Source organism: Leptonotus elevatus, chromosome 11, assembly GCF_054856555.1.
Source record: "Leptonotus elevatus isolate MCC_2025b chromosome 11, RoL_Lele_1.0, whole genome shotgun sequence".
Lineage (NCBI taxonomy): Eukaryota > Metazoa > Chordata > Actinopteri > Syngnathiformes > Syngnathidae > Leptonotus > Leptonotus elevatus.
Window position 1 is genome coordinate 13,391,321 of NC_141249.1, and position 24,287 is coordinate 13,415,607.

Sequence of the window (24,287 nt, forward strand, 5' to 3'; positions counted from 1 at the left end):
AAACGACTTTACAGTAAGCAAGGGCAAGCTAAAAAGCGCATCAGTGAGGTTGACTTGTATGGACAGGCGTGGCGGCCACGTTAGCATGAAAGAGAGTTTCTTCTTAGTGAGCATGTCGTATCGACCAATTCATATCTAGGAATCTTTTTACTGAAGCAATCTTTCAGCCATGTTATTTTTGAGACAGTACACAGCTTGTAATTATAATGAAGCTGAAAAAAGAAGAGCTAGCTAGATTCTTAGCATTTTTGCATCATTAAGTGACTTTTAGTTTTTCTACATGGCCAGTTGTGTTTCAAGCACCACGGTAATTTTAATGGGGGTGAAAAAAAGAAGAACTGGCATTGTGGATAATTGCAATTAACTTCCCACAAGCACCAACAAGGTAAGTTTGGATAAACTTTTTAAGCAGTTTTAAGCTTTAATTTTTTCATTTATTTACAATAATTACTTTCAGTACTGGGCATTTATATGCAATAAAACAAGGAGTGCATTGGGTGTTTTTAGGCCACAAAAAATTCTTAGACCCCTTCCCTTATTTAGTCTGTTAAATCGAGGTTCCACTTTATGGTGATGACTTTCATATGGTTTTTAGATAAAAATAAAATAAAAAAAGAAGTCCTATCTTTTCCACAATCCGAAAAATTATCCATCATATGTATTCTGAAAACTGGTCTTTTGGTTGCCGTGTTTCTTCATTGTCACTTCTTTGACCTCAAGACCACTAGAGAAATAGCTCAAAGTGCTGGTCCCAGGAGCACATATGTATGACTACTGGTGCATCAATTGCTTGCTACACTCCAGTCAAGCTTTCACCATCTCTTTCGCCCTTGCCTCCCACTTTCTCGCCCTCTTCCCATCATCTTCAGCAAGAAATGTGAGGTTTGACAAGCGCTGTTACCAGAAGGTTAGCTGGAAATTAAGTGTTTTGGTGAAGAGCACTTGTGTAGGGCAGTCTAGAGAGGCTGACAGGTGCTTAATGGTACCGAGAATATTAGCACTCACAAAGCCATTCAAGCGGCCAAACTGGGCCAACTAGCGATGAATGCTACCACTGTACACTAAGTGCCCATATGCAGTGGCTATAAAAAGTCTACACATCCCTGTTCGAATGCCAGCATTTTGTGAAGTAAAAAATGAGATCAAGATACATGATTGAAAAACTTTTCCCACTAATAATATGATCAACAACTCGTTTTTTTTATTTAGTTTTTTAATATATATAAGAGGCGGAGGTAATAACTAGTAATAGTGGTAATCGTTGACTGTCTCATGATTTGATTCGATTTTTGGGTCTGCCATTCGATTCAAAATCAATTTTTAATTCAAAAAGATTTTTGATTCACAATGATTTGACTGACAATGGCGTCTGCTTCAATCTATAGATGTGCAAAGAATTGTCATGGACACATTAAAATTACTTAAATTTTTTTTTTTTTTTACATCTATTAAGTTTTGAGTTGTAAGTGCCCTTTTCCACAAAAACAATGTGTGTGTACCACAACTGCTACTCTATGCGCCATTGACTCACTAACGCTAACTACTGCACTTTTATCACTCAAAAGAACAGCTATTCATACAAAAACGCTTCTGAAAGGTATACAGAGATGCATGTTAACATTACTCACCAGCATATGCTCTTCCTACACTGCAAAATATACCAACTTTTATTGGCATAATGTGATTGTGACTTTTTTCTTCTACTATAATGTGGCTTACAACTTATGAGTGTATCAGAATGCGCGGAACCACACTGCCCCTATGCGGCCAAACCGGGTACAACATGAACAGCGCTCCCAATAAAGGCAAACACAAACAAGGGCAAGATAGTATAAAATTATTTAAATAAAATTGATTTTGGGACCTTTCATATTGATTCTGAATCGTAGTAAATGAGATTTGCTATTTTTATGAGAATACATTTTTTGGGGGGGCACACCCCCTCATAACTAGTGTTAACAGGTAATATGAGCTAATCCAATTCCAAGCATTTGGAAGAGAAAAACAATACAATTATGTCTTTTGAACCATGTAGTGTAAATTAAATAATTTCTGCTGATCCAAATTTAGTTTGTTTGGCATTGGTGAAAGTAAATAAGTTTACTTTAGGTTTGTATGTGCACTACCCACGCCCACTTCCTCTTTGGCAAATCTGGGGGCCCTCAGGGCTACATGGCTGCCATCACTTCCCAGGTGAGCATGCAGATGAGGGAAGACAGAGGCACACATCTGCCCGCAGCAACCAGGAAAGACCCAGGCGGGGATTCCACCCACCGCTTCCCTGCTGCTACGGAGCACCGAACAGCAGGGAACAACCAGCAAACTGCCTGCATTGAGCATGTATGGGTGGGAGAGGCAACACCAACGCAGTAGACTGGCAGATATACACACACATGGGCACATACTTAATCAGCCAGTCATAGAAGTGCACACAAACACATGCAATAAAGTGCGTCCTCGCAGCGGGACAGTGAGGGGCAGAATATATGGCAGTCAATGAGTCATGTTGTGCCTGGAGGGGAGGCTGTTACCAAACTATTAAGTGGATAACAACAACGAAAGAAGAAGCAACACGTCCAGTTGTTTTTCTTCATACACATGCTTACTAATACATGGAACAAAATGCCTGACCATAGGACCATAGCATTCCGCCGCAGGATCTACCCTTCATGCTTTCTTGAGTTCACTCCTGTCTCAAGTCAAAACACGAAAGTTAACAAAACATTCGCTGTCACATAATAAGTAAATATAGAGTAGTTAGGTTCAATGTATTCGACTGTTATGCTTTGGAATTGTAAACTCTGATATGGCTTGCGTGCAGGTACCACAGTTGAATAATTTGCAAAGGTGGATGTCTTATTATTCACAACTTTTGGAAATACCGCCAAAGTTTCATCTTGAAAAAGAGATTGTACTGTAAAGTGCCATCCAATTATTACAACAGATATGGAAATAATTATGATGAAGCTAAAGAAAGTCGTGCCTTGAGATATGAGTTTAATTTGTTCTATGCGACGCTCACAACTCAGCCTTCCCTCTAAAACATTTTTTTCTATTGTGTTTTCAATAAGCAAAATAACCTCTACAAATATTATAAAAAAACATAGCAACAAAATAATTAAATATAATGTAAAAAAATGAACATTTTGTGTACAGTATAATACAGTCATGTTGCCACAAATGAAGAAGAGTTTCACAAATACTGTGACTCAGTAAGCACCAGTAACATAAGTATTTTTTGCAGAGGATAAAGAATACATGCCTGTGAGGATTATTATACTGTCTACGTGTTGCTTATAAACCTGCCACATAGATGCCATTTGTTAGCCCATCCATGGTTTTTCCTATTATGTGTTAGCATTAAGCTAGCGGATTTAAAAGCAACGCTATGCGGATGTTTTAAATAAATAATGTGTAATTATTATTATTTATGTTGAATTGATAATAAACTAAGATTGGGATTGGCAATAAACAGCCTGAAGCCTCTTTTCAAATTTTTTTTTCACTATCTGCCAAACTACTGCTTATTGTGAAGTGAGTTCACTGCCACCACACAGCGCTTGTATCTCATATTTTTGCTTGCGACTCAAAGCAAAAAACAAACAAAAAAAACTCTTAAGTTGGGTCACTCGTACCACTGTATGGTAAAAATAATTAAAAGGTGTTTCTGTGTGAGTTATCATCCATTCATTAATTGTGCTAATGAAAAAATTCAGGCAGTAACAGTAAAATAGTGACAAGGCAACTGATCCAGGAGGAACGGATGTGAAAATGAACGGCGATTCAGTTAATGAGATGTGAAATTACTATTAATTAGGGGTCATTGGTAGTTTAGTGGTAACTTCAATTCCCACTCTATGCATCATTCACATTAAATCACATTCAGTTCCCAAAGGCCATCAAGCAACAAGGTGAGATGTATTGACATGCTTGTAATTGAGTCTGGTTCGATGCGATGGACAGAAAATAGAAGGCCGTATCTATTGTTGTAATGGTTTAGGCAGGCTTAAAAAAAACAAAAAACAAACAAAACAAAAAACACTTAGCCACAGAACCAATTACAGAATTCACAAACTCAGCATGAGCATATTGGTTAATGCTAATTACAGAAAAAATAATTTCAGTAAGTACAGCATGTGACATCAAATGGAGAAGCTATTAAAATGCATGATGAATACGCTCTAATCCGGTTTTAGCTCACAAAAAAATGGTCTTTTCACTGATAAATTAGCTTAATGGAAAGACTAACTTATATATTTTAATTGTCAATTAAAACCAAGAAACCAAATGATGCAAATGATGTAATGGCCTTTTAATGAGGTTAGATTCATTTCCCCTTGATTTGACGATGGCTTGCTTGCTGTGCCAGTTGCGCCATTTCTTCCAGCGACTCATGGAAATGCACAGCAGTAATAAAAGGTGCCTTCTTAATGAACATTATGTCAATCTAATAATGCAGCTAAATTGGAATCTTGTGAAGCCTCACAATCCACTTGGCTATGACACGAACGTCTAGAAATGTGTTTCTGCAAGTTTGCCTCTTGCCAAAAATGTATGATCTATAATATACATTAATGGGTGTTTACCACAATAACACTGCTGCTGTAACGCTTCTAGCTCGTGCGCTATAGTCGAAAATAGGAGGGTGTTAATTTGGCAGAAGCATAAACATGTATAGGCGGTTTGGTACGAATAGCCAAAAGTGCTCCTATTTCTATAAAGTGGCTCATCTATTATGAGTGTACACGTGTATGTGAAAAGTCACGTAAACATAAACAGCATGCTAAATTATATTAAGGTACATCTATAGACAAACAAAGTCATTTTAGACGCACGCATGCGACAATACATGGCATACAGCGAGGGTCACAATCATGTGCTGTAATGTTGATGCGGACAAGGTTGGCATCCATTATTTGGTCCTTTCTTGTGTTTTGTGACTGTGACTATAAGAGCCGCGCGCCGCTGACATGAAAGCATCCTCATCGACTTCTATCATCAGGCGAAGCTCACGACGCACTCTTTGATCTGGAGTGCTTGCTGCCATGAAGAACATTTTACTTGACGTTGTTCCATTGTGGTATTATTACGGCTTCTTTGGGAAGAGGTAGTTAGCCATCAAAAATCAACTTGAACTAGCTTTGTGTGACAAAGGCAACTTTGTGACTAGTCAGGTGCACACAATGTTTTTATTTTTATTTTTATTTCCATGATTTCCTTTGGGAAAAATATGTCAAACAATCCTGGTTCTGTCGATTGTGACTTTTTTTTTTAGGGCATTGTCAGAGGAAAATACTATTAATTTCAATAACATGCAAAATATGTTCTACCACATCAGCGTACATTTTTAAAATATATTAAATAGGAGGTCAAGTAATCGCTATTATATTACATATCACACTGCGCCTTCAAGTAGGCTGACATGTTTTGCCGCCATCTTTCTGTGCTACGGATACCCGAAGGAGACCAGGTTAGCAAACATAGTCATTAGTGGTAGGCTTGCGATATTTGGTCTCTCAGAGGCACCGTAGTGAGCGCGTGCTTCGAAGTTAGGTCATTGCATCCTATTAGTTTACCACTAGATGGCACTAAATTCTGTCTGTCTGTCTCTCTTTGGATGAATATTTATTAACTATATTTATTAACTATATGGATTATTAATTATTAACCAAGTATGTAGTATAACTACACTTATAAACTAAAGTGCTCGATAATCAGTAGATTTTGGGTAAAATGCTATTTTGAGTTATTTAAAATAACATGCACGCTAAAAAAACACAGTAATGAATGAGAGAGGTGGAGCGAGGTGACTGTGGCAAGATGGCCGCCCCGTGTGGACGTGCGATTCCATTGACCAGCAGCGCGGACGAGACATCTAGTCTTTATAGAGATCTATAATTCTAAGTAGGGATAGGTGAGTACCGATTCTAGGTATAGGTATCAGGCAGATACCATGCCCCATTTCAAGGCATCAGTACTCGCGACGGGAATAGAAAATTGCCATTCATTTCATAAAATTTTGGGGAAAATGCTACACTGTGATAGATAAGTCTTTCTTTAAAATTATGTGTATTAATTTTTGAGGTGTCAAAAATACCAATGGTAACGGAACTTAGTATCGGTATTGGGATTGGTGACGACTCAGTAGTCTCAGACTCAGAAAAAAAGTGGTATCAACCATTCCTACTTCTAAATTAATGTTTAATTATTTCACTCAAATTATTAAGTTGAAATATGCCTCAAATTTAAAAAGATTTCTTACAAAAAAGCAATGCACCGTGTTTAGAGGAGACACTTTTTAAAATAAATATTTCAGAAGTAATTATTTAGTCGTGCATTTTATGAAAACAATATGCACTGAATGTAACCCCAAGTCTTTTCTAATGGCTTATGATGTTCTGGCAAATGATACCAATTTAAGGGCAGCATGTCCAACAAGTTTATTGAGTTTGTTGCAGCAGGACCTTTTTATTTATTTAATTTTATTTATTTATTGAGTTTGAGTGTCGCTGAGAGTTCATGTTGCTTAAAAATAGTCCGGTTCAACGTAACGCATCTACGCATTTAATTTTCTAGGCCATTTAATTTATTGAACGTTGTCAGCGTTTACGCCGCTATGTAACTCGATTATGTAGGTTGGACTCTCTGTGGGGTTAAATAGGGTTCGCACCACAGGAAATGGGAAGAGGCAATTGAGTAAGGTTGCACAAAGACACCATGAGAATAACCGACCACCCGGCCTTAAATAATGGCTGTATAGTCGGCGGTTTAAATAGCTAAATTCATAAACAGAGCCACGTCCCCCGCACACACATATCTACACTGGATCCATCTCCCACTCACTCATTCAACACGTCTTTCCCTCATGGGTTGCCAAGGTAGCAGCCAATGTTGCAGTCAGGAGGCTCCCACTCGCCGTTCCCAAGGCTTAGCTTCTACCGACACACAATTGCCCACCTAGACGCCGAGGGACAAACACGCACAAACGTAAACCACCCCCGCACGGTGGCTCCCTGAGCTCGGGGGGTGGGAGGGGGTCAGTGGACTGCAGCCTGCAGTGTGTGGGCTGCTGGGCTGGCTGTGGAGCAGAGAGCTATAAGGCAAGCTGACAGCAGACAGAGGAGCCCCCTTTGAGTCTTGGATAACCTTGTTACGTCAGTCTTGCACAACCTGGCCTCCTTCACCTACTTGGACTCCATCTGAGAGCGCTGCGAGAGCAGAGCAAGGCCCACAAGCCCTCAGCTATCCACCCCCCCCGGAATTGAACGGGCGGGGGGAGTGACCGTCTGGCTCTATCCGGCTCAGGTGCGACGCACCCAGAGAGACCACGGGTGAGGAAACCAACCCCGAGGCACATCCATTCTTCAGATAGGACGCCAACACAGGGGACGGTCACATCTTCTGTGTTCCATGTAAAGGGCACTCAGAGTGGAACGAGAAGGGACAGAGGCAGCCTGAAATGAGGGTCACGGGGGGGGGCAGTGCAGCCGAGCGAGCTTTCAGCATGTCCAATTCTGGGACCTTAGCAGACTTCGGGGGGGAGTGTTGGGGGTTGAGATTGGGGAAGGGTGCTCGCTAAAAGGAGCGAGACAGGACGTTCCTGGGACGCGGGACTCTGAAACTTTAATGTGCGTCTGCCTGCTTGTGTCTGCACTTCTGAGCCTGGCAGGTCTTTTAATACCTGGCTTTCGGAGACGTCAAACTCCTTTTTCATCCGCTTCCCTGTCATCCTCGTTCACGCTGTCTTTACCCTTCAGTCCATTTCAGGCTCAGATGAATGGGAGACAGAAGACCCGCACCAGATCTTCTGCGGAATAGTTTTGCGAGGGATTTCGAACTTGAAATGTTTTGTCGGCACAGAGAAAAGTGTGTGTTTTGGGAATTTTGAACACATAGCGGGTAACGAGACAAATAGCTTCCAGCCGTTGATATAGAACATACAAGACAAGTCCTGCACATAAAATGAAGTTCATTTTGACCTACTATACCTGTGCTAAGATTGTATATGGTAATTTGGAATTCCACCATGACATGGTTATCAGCAAATACAAAAAAAACACTTCCCATTAGAGGTGGGCCTCAGTTTGGTTCACCAAACAATGGTAAAGCGCATGATTATAATCGTTTCAATAGCTCACGTGGATAGGATGACAATAGCTCTGTCAGCGTTTAGAACCAGAATTTTATTAACCAAATATGTGAAACACACAAGGAATTTGTCTTTCTGATTTTAAAAACCTGAATAAGAACCCCTGTGTTACCCATTTTCTAACCCCGAATAGTTGGTCATATAACCGCATATCAGGGTACCCCCATTGAGCAGAACTTTGGTTTGTGTTCCATGCATGCTCTATTCACAAATAATCTTAGTTTGAACTACGTGTATGCATGGCAGCCATCTTACGTTGCCACTTGTTAAATGAACTTGAATACATTGATTCGTCTGCGGCAATTTCACATTATTTTCTGTTTCAACGGCAAAAATGCCACAGTGTTTATATATACACATATTGTCATCCTCTTAAAATAATTGCTTAAGTTATTTATTTTTTGTGTGCAAAAATTGTTTTTTGCATAAATCCTCTCCTTGATGCAAGTGGAAGTGACGTCTATTTGCGCAATGATGTTATCTGTGTCGCGGCTTCGATCAAAATATGTATGCATGAGTATCTTTGTCCGCTCAAGCAAGTAAACGGGTTATTGTGAAGATTTCAGAAACCATAATTTTAACCTTAACCCGAACATTGATTGCATGTAAATGTAGCCAGTGTCACAACCTGTCCAAGAAACCTAAAAATAATATTGACCAACAGAGGGAGACAGAACGGTAAAATATCAGCGCCCCGAGTTATTTAGATGAGAAAAGATAACATATGGAAGGGGTGGGAGAACAAAGCACAACTTTTGCTTCCTTAAAGAGGGAGCACAGCATGAACCTGGAAAAAGCCCGAGCTGTCCAGGACAACAATCTTCTCTAGGACGTTTGGTGCTGTGCTAACTGAAGTGTGCCCAAAAATGATTCAAAATGTATTTTGTATTTGTACCATAAGAGACTTGCTTGGCGAAGGCGGGGCTTAGTGGAAATGCTCTGCTTGAACTACTGAGATGTGCTTGTGTTGGATCCAGCATACCTGAAATGTTTTTGGTGTATAAGAATTGTGTCGGCGGCAGGTTTTTCGCATGCTGCCTGTCAGTGGAGGAGCTCTGGCTCGAACGATTCCGCAGCTGACATCACAGTCTATTTATTTTTCATGGCCAACATCTGCTTGGCTTGCTACAGTGTCATTACGATTTGCATCAGCTCAACAGATTCCTTGTATAAATGTGATACGTTGAAGGTGACTACAGTAGTATGCAAAAAGGGGGGTTTCATCAAGTGTGCTTAAGGATGGCATCCTTCATGTGGACATAAAAACAATATTTGGCATAAATTGCTCCCCATATAAAAAAAAATCAATTCCAGTTCCAGCTTAAAAAGCGATTTTCTTTTCAATTGTAAAATGAAGAAAACATTTTTATTTCTTCAACAGACAGCTGGCTTAGGCCCAAAAAATAATAGTGTGCGTCAATGCAGTCTCTGTAGGATTTTCCTTGATATAGTTATGAGTGATTTTACAACCAAAGGAGGCACTGGACAATTCTAATGCTATACAAGAAGTTTTTCAACTCGAGAAAAAAAAAAAACGTATCAAGAGTAAGTGGACAGTGTGTCAAAGTGTCATGCCCTTTCCCTTGAATGTGTTCCAACTGGAAAAGCCACCATAGTCCGCACACCTGATTCAAACAATGACACACTTTTTTATGACATATTTGCATTCAAAGTAAGCGGAAAGACATCCCATTCACAGGTGAATGCCTGCGGCTTTAACTGTGTGGGCTGCGTGTAAGGTAGCATTAAATAAAAGATTAACCTCCTTGTCCCTGGCGTGTTATGAGAACACTATGCAGACACAAGCAGCAGGTAAGCAGGCAGGGCAAAGTGTGGGGAGCAAGCCAGACACCCAGAGGCAGCTTTTCAAACGCTTCAAGTCAGCCAGTGTGACAGGCGGAGCTCATGTCTCCGCCCAGCCAGGCCTCACGCCACGCTGCCATCTTCAGAGCTGACAGGAAACTCGGGAAGACCAAGCCGTGGCCGCATCCGGCATCCTGCTCGCACCTTGTCAGCGAAACGCCGTCATTTGCTCAAGATGATCCGAGACAGATCGAGAGATGCAAACGAGTATTGGAATAACGCTAGTACGCTCATAGTCTTGTGATGAGCTGTTTTGAGGCTCCACATGCAGTATACACTACAATATAATTTTTTGGGGGGTGTCAAAATTAGTGCATTCATTTTGAGTTATTTTAAAGTTCCTTTAACGCCACTCATTTTTTTAACACACGATTAATGACTGCCCCTTACTTGGAAAGCCTGTACTGGGGGAATTCCAGTCGCAACGCAGCAGACACGTCAATATTTAGCAGTAATAAATTTAATAATCATGTATATATTTCTGGAGACTGGGGTCAAGTTTTATGTTATCATTTTTTTTTAAAGATTACATAGCTCTTAATATGAAAAGAAAAATGCACTGATCACTCACCAACGTCTTACAAATGTAATTATGCCATCTAGTGGCAGAAAAATTACCTAAACACAAATCAATATCACACTCGTTTTTACAGTACACTCTAAAAACAGTCAAAAACAACCCAACAATGGGTAACAAATTGACCTATCCTCTACTTGGGTCTAATTGACCCAACTTTGAGTCAAGAAATGGGTCTTTAGTGTAAAACAACTCAAATATTGGTTCGATCTTTTACTTGGGTCAAAAAATTGGGTAATTTTGTATAAAACAAACCAGAAAGTTGGGTCAAATTGACCCATAATGTGGATCAGTCCATTTTTTATCCATAATTGGGTTACTTTTGACCTAACTGCTTTTAGAGTGTACATCTTTTTCATTTTAACTTAAATTTTAATTTAACTAATTTGCTCCCAAAAACATATTAATACGTTCTATTTTAAATGTTTTAAGTGTCCCAAAGATGCATTTATACATTTGGATTTATTTATGTTTTTTAATGCTAGAGCAGAAAAAAATGGTAGCTATTACACAAATGGCAAGCAGGTGGCAGCAGAGCAAAATAGATCAACGAGGGCCACGTTGAAAAAAGCTAATTTACTCACAGTTCTAAATAGATTTGTGAATAATGATGAAAATTAGCTATATTCTAAAGCTAATTGCTGCAAAACGGAAACAGATAGAAATATCCTTTCCTTTGCTGATGAAAGAAGAGACTCTAATCTTTCTTTTCGTTTTTATGTGAAGGGGGTTGTTTCTGTGAAAATTAGTTAATTATTATGAAATTACTGTATCAATGACTAAAATATGCAGCCATATTTCTAATAGTTAAACACTTTTTTCCACTTTTATGTTAACAAGAGTATGAAAATTTAGATTTTTAAAAAAATCTACATTCAGAACCGATTAAAAATTTGCGATTAATCGTGAATAACAAATTACGATTACAAATTTTAATCGCCTGACACCCCAGATTTTTTTTATCCAACCCAAAACATGGCCGATTGTTAAGGAAGAAGCGGATTTTCACAAAGAGAGGCTGTTGGCAAAGACTGATCGTCCCATTCACTGACTGCACCTATGTATTTCGTCAACAGAGACTCCTCACGCTTACCTTTCAATCAATTGTAATTGGGGATTGTGGGAATAAACTTATTTTATTGATCACTAACTTATTTTATTGATCACTAAGCAGTGTTGATCCTACGCTCTGTTGAATGTGATTCTCCAATAAGTCTTGCTGAATGTATTAGCAAATGAACAAGTGTTAGTAAGGTAGTATACAATACTCGCCAGTTTTGAGCAGATTTACGACAATTGAGTTTCATTGGCCCGCTTCCTCGCTGCTTGGAAAATCCCACCTAAGGGGGCTATCGGGCAGAGGGAGACCATGGTGATGATAACAGCGTGCGGGATCCCAGTGTTATTTTGATACACAACAGCCTCCATTATCCTAGTGCGCCTGACTCCATTTTGTGGCCTATTACGGCAAAAGAGGGAAATGACTCTGAAGAGGAAAAACAGTATCCTCTAAACTTGGCTTGGACTTCTCTGGTCACTGGCCACGATATATTTGTCATGGCTCCCAAAATGTAACTTTAGAGGGAATCAAATGCAGTGATTTTATCCACACAACATATTTATTCCAGTGCTGATGTCTTGTTTGTCCGCCTGCTCTCTCACTGCTTGGTGATCGCTGCTGCTGCTTGTTTGCTCTTTAATGAGATTATCAGAAGAGGAGTGTTAGTAAGTAGGATCTAAAATGAAAGCCATTATGGAGTATAATCCAAGAGATGCACCCAACCCACCCCCCCATGATCCATCTGCTGTACGGCCACCCACACTGCCACCACGACGAGATTACAGCCGTGATTAGCGGCAGGGGGTTCCGCTTAATTCAAACAACTCCGGAGAACATGTGGCACTTTGCTGCATTGCCGAGTCGCAGAGCTTGAAACCACACTGAGAGCAGAGATGTTACAAGAGCCACTGTGCAGCTGTCTACTGCGTCAACAGTGTCTTTACTGTTTATCGAGCAAATAGGAGCAAATACAAAACTACTTTTGAGATACTTTGGCTTGGTGTTTTGGGAAGAAACTATATGTAATTGACACTTCAGTGTGCTCCACTAATGATACAGTGAAAAGAGCAGAGGCCCTAAATTTGAACCCTGTGGAACACCATACGTTCCGTTATAGGCCTACATGTGAACTGATATTCGTCCGACCACTTTCTTTAACTCATTCACTGCCATTGACGGCTATATATGTCAAAAATTAATTTGAACTATTTCAATTAGTTGAATTATTTTTCCACTTTTGTTAACAAGAGTATGAAAACCTAGAAAAATGTTTTTATTGTACATTTCTAACAGAATTGATTTATTATATATTTATAAAATTTGTGATTAATCGTGAGTTAACTATTGAAGTCATGCGATTAATTACAATTAAAAATTGTAATCGCCTGACGTGATTTAAAAAAAAAAGATTACTAAAAAATTAGGGGCATCAGGCGATTAAATTATTTTATTGTAATTAATCACATGAATTCACTCGTTAACTCACGATTAATCACACATTTATATCTGTTCTAAATGTACAATAAAAAAAATCAAGGTTTTCATACTCTTGTTAACAAAAGTGGGAAAAAATGTTAAACTCATAGAAATAGTTCAAATGAATTTTTGACGCCTATAGCCGTCAATGGCAGCGAATGACTTTATCACAACAGAACACTTGAAACTGACTCAACGAACCGAGTGAACCCAGGTTAAGAACCACTGTTAGATGTTAACATTTTTACAAACACCCCATGTGTTTTACATGTGCTGTGGCCATATTTTCCATATGAACGTAATAAATACTAAAAAGATGGTACAGAGCGAGGTCTTGCGGTCTCCATTTGCGTACCTGTGATCTTGTCGCGAACCAGTTTGCAGGATTCGATCTCTCCGATGCTACCGAAGAGGCTGCGGAACTCCTCCTGGGTCATGTTCTGTGGCAGGTAGTTGACAATGAGGTTGGTCTTGCTGTCGTCGTTTGTCGGCCCGGTCTGCATGGGCGAGGGGCAGCCGCGGCTGTTGGTGGTCGGCCCGTTGGCTGTGGTGCCTCCTCCGCTTGGCCCGTTTGAAACCGGAGCCTCCATGTTACTGATGATCTGAGAGAGGTGAGGACGAAGAGAGAGAGGGAGAGAAGATGGATTCATTAGTCTAGATTGTGTTTTGGGGTTGATAAATGCAATAGAAAATTTTTAATCTTTTTTCTGTTCTATTTACACAAAAAAACAGACCCTATTATGACAATATAAATTTGCTGTTTATATACCCGACATGGCCAAATACTGAAATTTGCAAATTTTCTGTTCTTGAAACAGATATACATATATATATATTTTTTAACAACGAAAATAGAAACAAAATGTTTTACAGTATTTTGCTACAATTAGAGTCGATACATATCTAACACATGCGCTGCAATATGATTCAAGGACAGTTCGATTTTAAAGTCCAACAATTTCATTTGGTTCGATTTAGCGGGATTATGGTTCGATTCAATATAGTACGACTCAGTTCAATGAGTCAAAGTATGATGCAATGAGTTTCCTGTTGACATTTAACATAAATATTAATGATCTTGTCAGCACCGTAAATGTGGCATTTCCTTGAAAGATACAGTATATCTCTCCAATAAAAGATGGTTGGATACGTATCACAAAATATTTGAAAGTGGAATGATTTGATTCAGTTGGGTCAATAAGGGATCGACCTGCTACCTGGGTCCATTTGAACCAGCTTTCTTTAAAAAAAAAAAATTGTACAAAGCGACCCAATTTTTGGGGTTGTTTTGCATAAAATGACCCATTTTTTTGTGCAAAAATAACTCAGGGTCAAATTGACCAAAGAAGGGGATTGGTTATTTTTTTTTTCAAATTAGGTCATTTTTGACCCAATTGTTTTTATAGTGCATATTTTAAGTCAAATCCTATTTTATGATTCCAAAGTTTTTTTGTTACACTCTTAGCACCAATATTGTGTTATTTACATCTTTTTTTAACCCCTTTTATTTATTTTCTTATTTCCCAGTTCCTTTTATCATAACGTCTTTTAGCTCTGTTTTTGTCTTTTATTCAGTTTTTGTTTTTTTTAGCTTTTAATTGTAGCTCCAGTGTTTCGTGGGTGCCTTTCCTCACATGGTTTCTCTGTGCCCCGCCATATTTTGTTGTCGTTGTGTATGTGTTTTTTTTTCTTTTTATTGTATTATTGGTGTTTTACTTGTTCAGCACCTTGAGTAGCATTTTAATATATGAAAGGTGCTATATAAATAAAGTTTGATTGATTGATTGATAAAAGATCCCCATTCAATGAATAAAAACATAACTCTATAAAGCAGTACCCTACTTTGGCACGATAACTTCAATTATATCCCGTAACCTAGACCAAACACGACGATTGTGATTCAAAGGTGTATCAAGATCAAAGTATTCTACATTCTAGTAACTGGGGCACTCCTTTAACCAAATACTGCATTAAGCTGCTGCTGCTGCTGTGGCACAGAAAAGTTCAGACTCTTCTTCTCAGGTTTTGAAGAGCATCTCAGGATCAAAGTGTTCTCAGAGGAACTGTGAGCTTGCATAAGTGTGTGAAAATAAGCTAAAAAAAAAAAAAAAAGAGGGAGGAGTGAGAGTCAGAAATTGGGGGAGGAAGATGTAGGTTGCTTTTGCACCAGTGCCTTCTGATGTGTTTTTAAATAGACTTGTCACCTGTCGTTGAATATTACTCTCCCAGAGTAAGGGGCGGAGTCACACATTTGCATACGATTTGTAAATAAAGCGTGAATGTGTCTGAGGAAGACAGCTCGGAAGACGCTTCCCTAGACAAATAAGGAGGAAGAGGTTCTCAAATTGAGGAGTTGAGTTAAGTACAGAATATGTCCATTTCATAGCAATACATCGTTAGTACTGTAAGTGACAGTCGTCAGTTACAAAGTTGTTTTACTCCAAGCAGTCTTTTGTGATTTCTGAATGCACCCATTCTGAGCTACAATCTAGTAAAAAAATATTACACACTATTTTTTTATCATAACACATTATACCAAAGGTCAAACTAAAATGCCATTCGGGTTTTAGCAGATGCAAAACTATTGTTATCGTCATCAGTGTGATGGTGCCCCTGTTTACTCATTCAGGCGTGCATCTATTTTTAACTATTCTGAAGTACACACAGGCAGACTGAACTTGGAAGTAGACAGTAAAAGAAGCACACCCACTTTATTTCTATTTCTGGAATAACCCAAACAACAAACAAAAAAGTGTGCTAATTATATACCAAAAAAGGTGTTATCAATTCATTTGTAAAGTTGTGATGTACAGCATTAATATACTGTATATGTATTTTTTTTAAATTATTATTATTAGCTATTTGTTGTACAAATAAATAGTCATTATTCATAGTACACGTATAAAACACATTATGGTAATTAACTGTAGTTAATTATAATTGGAGCAGAAGGGACCATATGTGTTTATTTTTTATAAGCATGATTATAACTGGGAGCAGATTAATATGATTGTTTATTGTCAAGCATCTACCTTTTTACAAAGACATTAAAAATCCCATTTATTTTCATTTAGAATGCTGGTCTTGCTACGACCGCCATCCTCTCATTATGCAGTTCACACACACATGCAGACACACACTATGGGCCTGCACTGGTTCCCAGAGTGAGTTAGAACACACACAAACACACGCACGCACACACAGAACAGGAGAGAACAATGGGCCTGAACCCACAGCAAAAAGGGGGAAAAACAGACGTCTAAAAGCTCTCAAGATGAGAGCTGAATGCAAATTGTTCTTTTGACAGTATCCTTCCCTGCTCGTCTCTCTACCACAACAAAGACAGCCACAGTGTGAGTGATGGAGTGTGTGTGTGTGTGTGTGTGTGTATGGATTGGAGAAAGCCAGAACAGTATGTAACCATAACACAGTTGACTGAAGAGGGCCTTATTATTAAATGTGTTTGCATCCCTTGCTGAGCGGCTCCAGTCTGTCCCAGCCTTTCAACTCCATGGGACACTTTTCCAGAAGTTTGGCCGCCAAAATGGCTGCCTCCAATTAGCGGGGACCAGCAGAGCCTGAGCGGACATTTGTATGTCTCTGCATGTCTATGCCCACCAGCGTTTCTGTTCTTAGCATGCCACTTCATTGTAGTGAACACACTGGCTGCTCCTCATCACCCACAGCGGAGCTCAGAGCTGTGGACAGAAGTTAAAGTTAAATACTCTAACTACCCTCTCAGATAGCGGTCTTTTGAGGAAGCTTTTTCTGCTCAGGCTCCAATGCATGAAAAACATCAAATGCAGTAGACCCCGGTTACTATTTGCAATTGGGCATTCACAAATTCACCTGTCCTCGATTTTCTTTTTCCTGTCGTAACTCCTCTATATTTGCGATTTTCTGTAATGTAGCAAAAAAGGAAAGAAAGAAAGAAAGAAAGAAAAAAGCCTGAAAATATTTATTTTGTGGCAAAATACTGTTTGTAGTATGATACTTATTGTAATAGCATTTCATTAATGACTTGACAGTAAGTATGCCAAAGAAAATCATACTAGTTATTTGCTCAACCAAATTTCGGTGGCGAAAGGCAAAAGGTAGGCTGGACGATTATGAAAATGTGTTTGTTTTGATACTGAAATCACGATTAACATACACGGTTATTCACAGAATTAAAAACATTGTATTTATTGAACAACCAAAACTCAATTTGAATATAACTCAAAAGAACCAGAAAGTAAGTAAAATAATACTATAAAAAAAAGAAGTATAATTAAATACCCGTTGTTCCTGCTATACACACAATGGCCTTTAAGGGGCAGTGTGGTGCAGGGCATGCATCGACATAGACAATTGTGTTCAGATTAAAAAAGAAGAAAGTCTCAATTTAACTTTCTTAAAATAACTCATACACAGATTAGGAAGTATAGACATATATTGCTTTGATTATTGCTATTTTACCCTTCTGTATGTGTTACGACAGCGTTTATGTGTGAATCATATGAAGGAGTCTCACTCTAAGAATTGGATGCTACTTTTCTATTAGCCAGTCAATAGGCGCTTCCGTTCACTGCTAGCGTTAGCACTAGTGATTTTTCTAAAAACAAAGTAGGTCTCGTTTTAAAATATGCAATGTGTGTGATTATTTTTGGTGTGTGTTTAGTTTTACAGTAAACTCTAACTAGGGTGCCGTTAAACATCTTAACGCACGCTCAGGGAAGGCAGAATAACATACATGTCACACACTTGCTGCTAGCAACACGGTGCATTCAGGGGTCTTGTACATGGCAGGAAGTTGCATACGCATACGGCACATTTGATTATAATGTTCTCAGGATGGTGTTGAAGCCAAAACCAAAATCACGATTGTATATTTATCTAAGTGGAAGTTCTGCCTATACACGAGTTGACTCGCTCACTCAATCACCAATTTAACAATAGCAATGTTAGACTTGTGATTGACAGTGAGCTGGAGTGGGTAGATCGTCTCATGGTTGATACACATGTCTGCTGTGACCGCTTTGGCTCATGACAGTTTTGCCAAACGAGGACTAAACACAACATCAAAACGAGTGGAATTGGTAACAACAGCTCAATCGGCTTGGGTAGGTGTTCTTTGGGTACTCCGGCTTCCTCTCACGTTCCAAAAACATTTACGTTTAGGTTAATTGAAGACACTTATTTGCCCATAGGTATGAATGTGAGTGTGAATGCTAGTTTGTTTATATGTGAACTGTGATTGGCTAGCAATCAGTTAGACTGGGGAAAAGCAAGAAAGTCACCTAGGAAAAGCGCTGTCGAAAATGGATGGATGGGTATAGCAGTGATTTTGTCAAAACACCTCAAGGATAAAAGAAAACAGCACATTTCACACACCCTATTTTTGTCTTGCTGAAATTAGCCAGTTTTGAGGTTTACGAGCAAGGCTGAGCTCCGAGTCTAAAAATGTGAGAGAGAACTGCGAAGCCCATGCAAGCCACCAGCAAGGATTGCATTTTCCCTCAAGGAGTCTGCACTTCACCAGCAAGCCGCAAAATTACACGTCAATTAGCGTGAGCACACAGTGGACATATCGCCAAACACACCACACACTGTTTGACAACGTAACTGAGCAATCAATTCTGTGCTTCTTATCACAAGCTAACAATGTCAGCTAATGCTATCCTGTGTAGCCAATGAGACGAAATGTAGCTCTGCTTAACGTTTGACATTGACATAGTGTTGTCCGACAGTGGCTTAAATTTTTTTTAAAGAAAAAAAAACATTAGCTTGACCCAGAAACTTGATTCATCCATTTGATTTATTTCATCAATTAATCGCTCAGCACCGATGGATGCATAGGTTCTAATAACGCCAGTCTTATAATAAGGACAATTTTCATTTAAATTAGTCAATTTAACCTAACTGAAAAAGTAATAGGCATTAAGCGGCATTGTTTTGCTTTTTACTCATGCAGTCACAAAAGTCCCATCCTCCATCACATCCTACTCCTTTCATCCATCCATGCTTTTTTTTTCAACTGTGTCAGTCAGCAGTATCACTATTGGCGTGTAATTGTGTAAACACAATAGAATATCAGATCATATTACTTGATGGTTGTGTAAAACGCCCGGGCCATCCATTTGGCAGCAGCAGTAGTCTCCTTACCATCTTTGGCTGTGTCAGCAATCCCTTCTCTGCCCAGCCCTGGAGCTGCGGGAGCTCTGCCTGACGCCACTGTGTCTCTGTCGACCCCTATGGAGCGGAGCACATGGAGGGAGGGAGGGATGCACAGCCCACCGTCAGCATCATACACTCACTTTGCACTTTGTTTAGGGTAGCATTTGGAATTTGGTGCTCTTTTGATGGGAGGAAGTGAGAGGAAGGGGGTGGGGGGTATGGCAGCTCACAAGAACCATGTAGTCATTCAACCATTAAAGGGAAGTCAACCCCAATTATTATTTTTTTTTTACAATAATATGTTCTATGCAGCCTCACTGGTCTAAATATGGTATTTTGGTTAATATTGTATTAGTGGGATATGAGTTAAGCAGCAAAATACAGCCGTTTTTTATCCATTTCAGGGGGCGGCCATTTCGCCACTTGCTGTCGATTGAAGGGGACATCAATGTGGCTCAGGGCTCAGGCAACAACCAATCACAGCTCACCTGTTTTCTGAAGCAGAGCTGTGATTGGTTGCTACCTGAGACCAAAACCACATTGATGTAATCTTCAGTCGACAGCAAGTGGCAAAATGGCCGCCCCCTGAGATGGATAAAAACGGCTGGATTTTGCTTCATAACTCTCATTCCACATATGTAATATTGTTCAGAATGTCATGTTTAGACTAGTGAGCTCACATATAACATATTACTGTGAATAAATGTTTAAGGTTGACTTCCCCTTTAAAACAAAAATGGCTCAGTAGAAATGGTGGTAATAGTAAAAACGTATTGGGACATCGACCTGCACATTACAGTAAAACTCGTATACCACTGACGGGAAAACATTTGCCACACTATTGAATGTTGAGTTCATGTCAGGCTTTGTTCAAAGTCTCAGCATTTCCTAAACATTCTCCAAACAGTCTTAATGGTTTCCTAAACAGTCTTAATGGATTCCTAACAGCCTTAGTGGTCTTTCTACTCGCGAGGAAATTTTGAACATGCTCAACACTAGCTTTAGAAAACCATTAAGACTGTTTTGTGTTTAAATTTGCAGCATTTCCTAAACGTTCTCTTAACAGTCTTAATGGTTTCCTAAACAGTCTTAATGGATTCCCAACTGTCTTAGTGGTCTTTCTTGTCGCAAGAACATTTTCAACATGCTCAACACTACCTTTAGAGAACCATTAAGACTGTTTTGTGTTCAAAGTTGCAGCATTTCCTAAATGTTCTCTAAACAGTCTTAATGGTTTCCTAAACAATCTTAATGGATTCACCAACTGTCTTAGTGGTCTTTCTTGTCGCAAGGAAATTTTCAACATGCTCAACATTACCTTTAGAAAACCATTAAGACTGTTATGAACATTTAAGAAACATTGCGCCCTTGAACAAACCCTGACGTGAAATCAACATTTGCTAGAGTCGCAAACATTCATCCCTCAGTGGGATATGGGCTTAAGTGAAAATGAAACTAGATCATTTGAAGCAATAACAGTTTTCATTCTTCTCAAAGACTCTCCACAAGAACTTAGCTGGCGTACAATCTCCTTTTTTTCCCGCTCAACCCTTTGTTGAGCTTATTTTTTCCAAACTTATCCATCCATAAAAAAAACATAAAATCAATGAAAATGTACTGGTAGTCATCCCCTGACTGACTCTAAAAGGAGTGTAATAGCATTGCCTGTTGCCGTGGATTTCAAGAAGCTCCACGATGACTGGAAAAAAAACAACAACACACTAATTGTGTGTGTAGCAACCAGTACATTGGTGTGGTCCCCGCAATGACCTTGGCTTTATGAGTTTATAATGAGGGTTTCCCTCTTGCTATCCGCGGGTAAACAAGCCTGCGGTTGAAGACACAGAAATGTCACAAATGAGCAGGAAGTCTGTTCAGCAGCTCTCAAGAGCCGAGCGGGTGGGGGGCATTCATGCCTACAGCTATGGATGCCACTAGCAGCCAATTTAGCAGGAGAGAGGAACGAGAGGCGGGATGACCTCTGCTTTCATTTACTCCTTCAGAGGGGATGAGGAGAGGGAGCGGCCGATCAGTTGGAAAAAAGAAGAAAAAGGAAAGGATGAGTAATGTGGAAGACACTTCCCATGCTTCAAAGAAAAGGAGAGATGAGGTCAAAGAGAGAGAGAGAGCGAGAGAGAGAGAGAGAGAGAGAGAGAGACAGAGTCTGTACCGCACATGTTCGCTTGTCAATGTGTCTTGTAAACGTGGCAGAGAATGCATAATGGAGGTCGAAATGAGAATGAAGTGTCAAAAAGAAGGAGGACCCACCGGGACATATAGGTTAGTGGTTGTCCAAGGTGAAATAAGAGTATTGAGCCATCTTTGTTTTAGTCTGGTTCAAACTGTTTTGTGTATATACAGTCAAACTGATTATTTTAAATGGTTTTGCAAGACATGGAAACCATTCCGACAATGAAACAAATGAGTGAGACATTTGTACAGTGGAACCTCCAGTGTCGCTGTTCAAAAATTTGCTCGGATGTACAAACAATTTCATCGGTCATCTTCGGCCATTAAATATCATTTTATGCTAGCTTAATTATCAAATGTAAAAAACAAAAAGTGGAGCAGTTGAATCTAAAAAAATTTAGTTTTGAACTTTAAAGCAGAACTAAATTCCCACATCTTGTATAGCAAGAATATATTTGTATTTGCTAACACTAGTGAAAACATGGCATAGATTCATAATGTGTTTCAGTTGTGTATCAGCTTCAGACCAGAAGTGACGTGGAAACGACAGTAGCGTGTGGCATACTAATGTAGCGGGCCATTGAACTGCGTCGGTGGACAGATTATTGAGAGCGATGGATTTGATCATTCCATCCTGTTTACATTCATGGCTGGAATGGAAAATTTGCAGCTGTCATCAAAGGAAGCGTAGTGAAGAGTAAAATTGTTGCATCAACTTTGTGATGTGAAAGCGATCTGCAAAAAGCTATCCAGATCAGCTTACAAATTGTTTCGAGCTTGTATCTTTAACTCATTTGCTCCCAAAAACGTATAAATACGTTCTATTTTAAATATGACCATGGTCCCAAAAACGTATGTATACGTTTTTTAATGTTTTTATTTATTTATGCTAGAGCAAACAAAAGGCTTTGATGCGGCCTCTGAACTGAAGAGAACGCTTGAAGCAATGGTAGTTATTACAAAAACGGCCAGCAGGTGGCAGCAGAGTATAAGAGATCAACCAGGGCCATGTTGCAAAAAAGGCTCTTTTGCCCACTGTTTTGAACAGGTTTGTGAATAATGATGACACTTCCTCCTTTGCCTCTCAACTGCAAAGAACAGTTGAAGAAATTGTAGTTATTACACAAATGGCCAGCAAGGGGCAGCAGAAAAAAAAGAGATCAACCAGGGTCATGGTGAAAAAAAAGCAAATTTACTCCCAATTCTAAATAGATTTGTGAATAATGATGAAAATTAGCTATATTCTAATGCTAATTGCTGCAAAACGGAAACAGATAGAAATATACCTGATTACCCGATGAAAGAAGAGATACTAAGCTTTCTTTTGGTAGGTTCTATGTTTTTATAGCAATAGAACACAATATTCTGTGGGCCTTGCAAAATCAGACAAAATCCAGTAAAACAGCCGGGAGCGAAGGAGGTTGCTTCAGTGAAAATGGCTGTCAGTGAATGAGTTGTTTTTTATTTTGATGCCGACATTTATAATTGTATTTAAATTTATGTTCCTTTTATGAATATCGGCTCCAAATATCGGTTATCGGCCTACTTGGCTACTAATATTCTGTATTGGCCCTGAAAAAAAGATATCGGTCCATCTCTATTTCTGATCATGGTTTATTGTGTAGCTAGTAAAACATTAACACAGAAAATATTAATCACGATTAATTTGGTAATAATTTAAATCACAATGAGGACAATCATTTGCTGTTTGGTACAAAACACAGAAAATGTTTAAACATGTAAAAAATATTAAGACAAATCAATTTCTAACACTATAATTATACAAGTTCCTTTTGTACTAAACAAGATTTATTAAATTATTATTTTTTTTCATTTAAAAATTTTAAAAAAGGTGCAAATACACAAAATTCGTATTAATAATCTTTTATTTTTGTTTACAATTATGCCGATTTTGTAATTGTGGAGAGTAATAATTGAAATTGTAATTTAATTTTGATTAATTGCACAGCCAGTGTAGCTTTTTGGATTATTTTTGGATTATGGCTGATATACATCACATTCTTGCCAATATCACAAAGTGAAAAGGCCTAAAATTGGCGATCCCAAAGACGAGTAAATGCAATGTTTTAAACCTTATTTTTTAAATAAATACTTTGCAGATTTAAGTATAAGGCATCTGATAAAGATGATACATGCACATTTTAAATATAACAAAGTTTATAGCTCTAGCTATAACATCTATATGCATCACATCAGCTGCATGTTTGTAACTTTGTTTGACTGCATTGTCCCTGTCAAATAAAGATTTGAATTGAATTGAATTGACATTTTGGGTTTGGTAGTTACATTGATCTCAAACAGCCTTTGATAAAAAACAACTGACTAATCAAACTAGCGTCTAGCATAAGAGGCTAAAGTCATTCTATGTGAGCAGCATATACAGCTTTGAATGTAAAAAAATATAAGTGAATATTTTTGTCTACTCTCTCATAATGCCAAATTATAAGCAAAATGTGTAGAGTTGAGGTTTAGAGGTTCGCAATAAGCTGATTTCATAGATGTCAGACCTGAAATTGTCTTGAAAAATTGTACATTGAGGAGTGAGGAGGTTCCACTGTAATATTTGATTGCTTGTTATTCAGATTTGCTAAAAAGAAATGCGAAAACTATTAATATTGGCTACACATTTGAGTCGCAAAGAATGATTCAAACGCCAAACTATGCAACAATCGCAAAATAAAACAATCACAAACCAAAACATGCACAATAAAGGACAAAACTATCGCAAAGCCTACTGCACACCCTGCATGTTAAAATGACCATCTATTAAATATGACGCGGACAAGCTACCCTGA

At 38.8% G+C, this 24,287-nt stretch overlaps 1 protein-coding gene across 7 annotated transcripts in view; it reads right to left on the minus strand.

Annotated features, from left to right (window-relative positions):
* Positions 1–24,287, minus strand: part of elavl4 (ELAV like neuron-specific RNA binding protein 4) — a 110,607-nt gene that overhangs the window by 39,888 nt on the left and 46,432 nt on the right. For 6 of the 7 annotated variants that reach the window (XM_086090032.1, XM_086090036.1, XM_086090035.1 and 3 more), the window contains 2 exons: positions 19,270–19,356; positions 13,481–13,727 (listed from right to left, as the gene is read on the minus strand). In XM_086090032.1, the coding sequence (XP_085946158.1) occupies positions 13,481–13,727; positions 19,270–19,356 (334 nt within the window). The remainder of the gene's footprint in view (positions 1–13,480; positions 13,728–19,269; positions 19,357–24,287) is intronic. The other variant, XM_086090038.1, reaches the window with a different exon arrangement.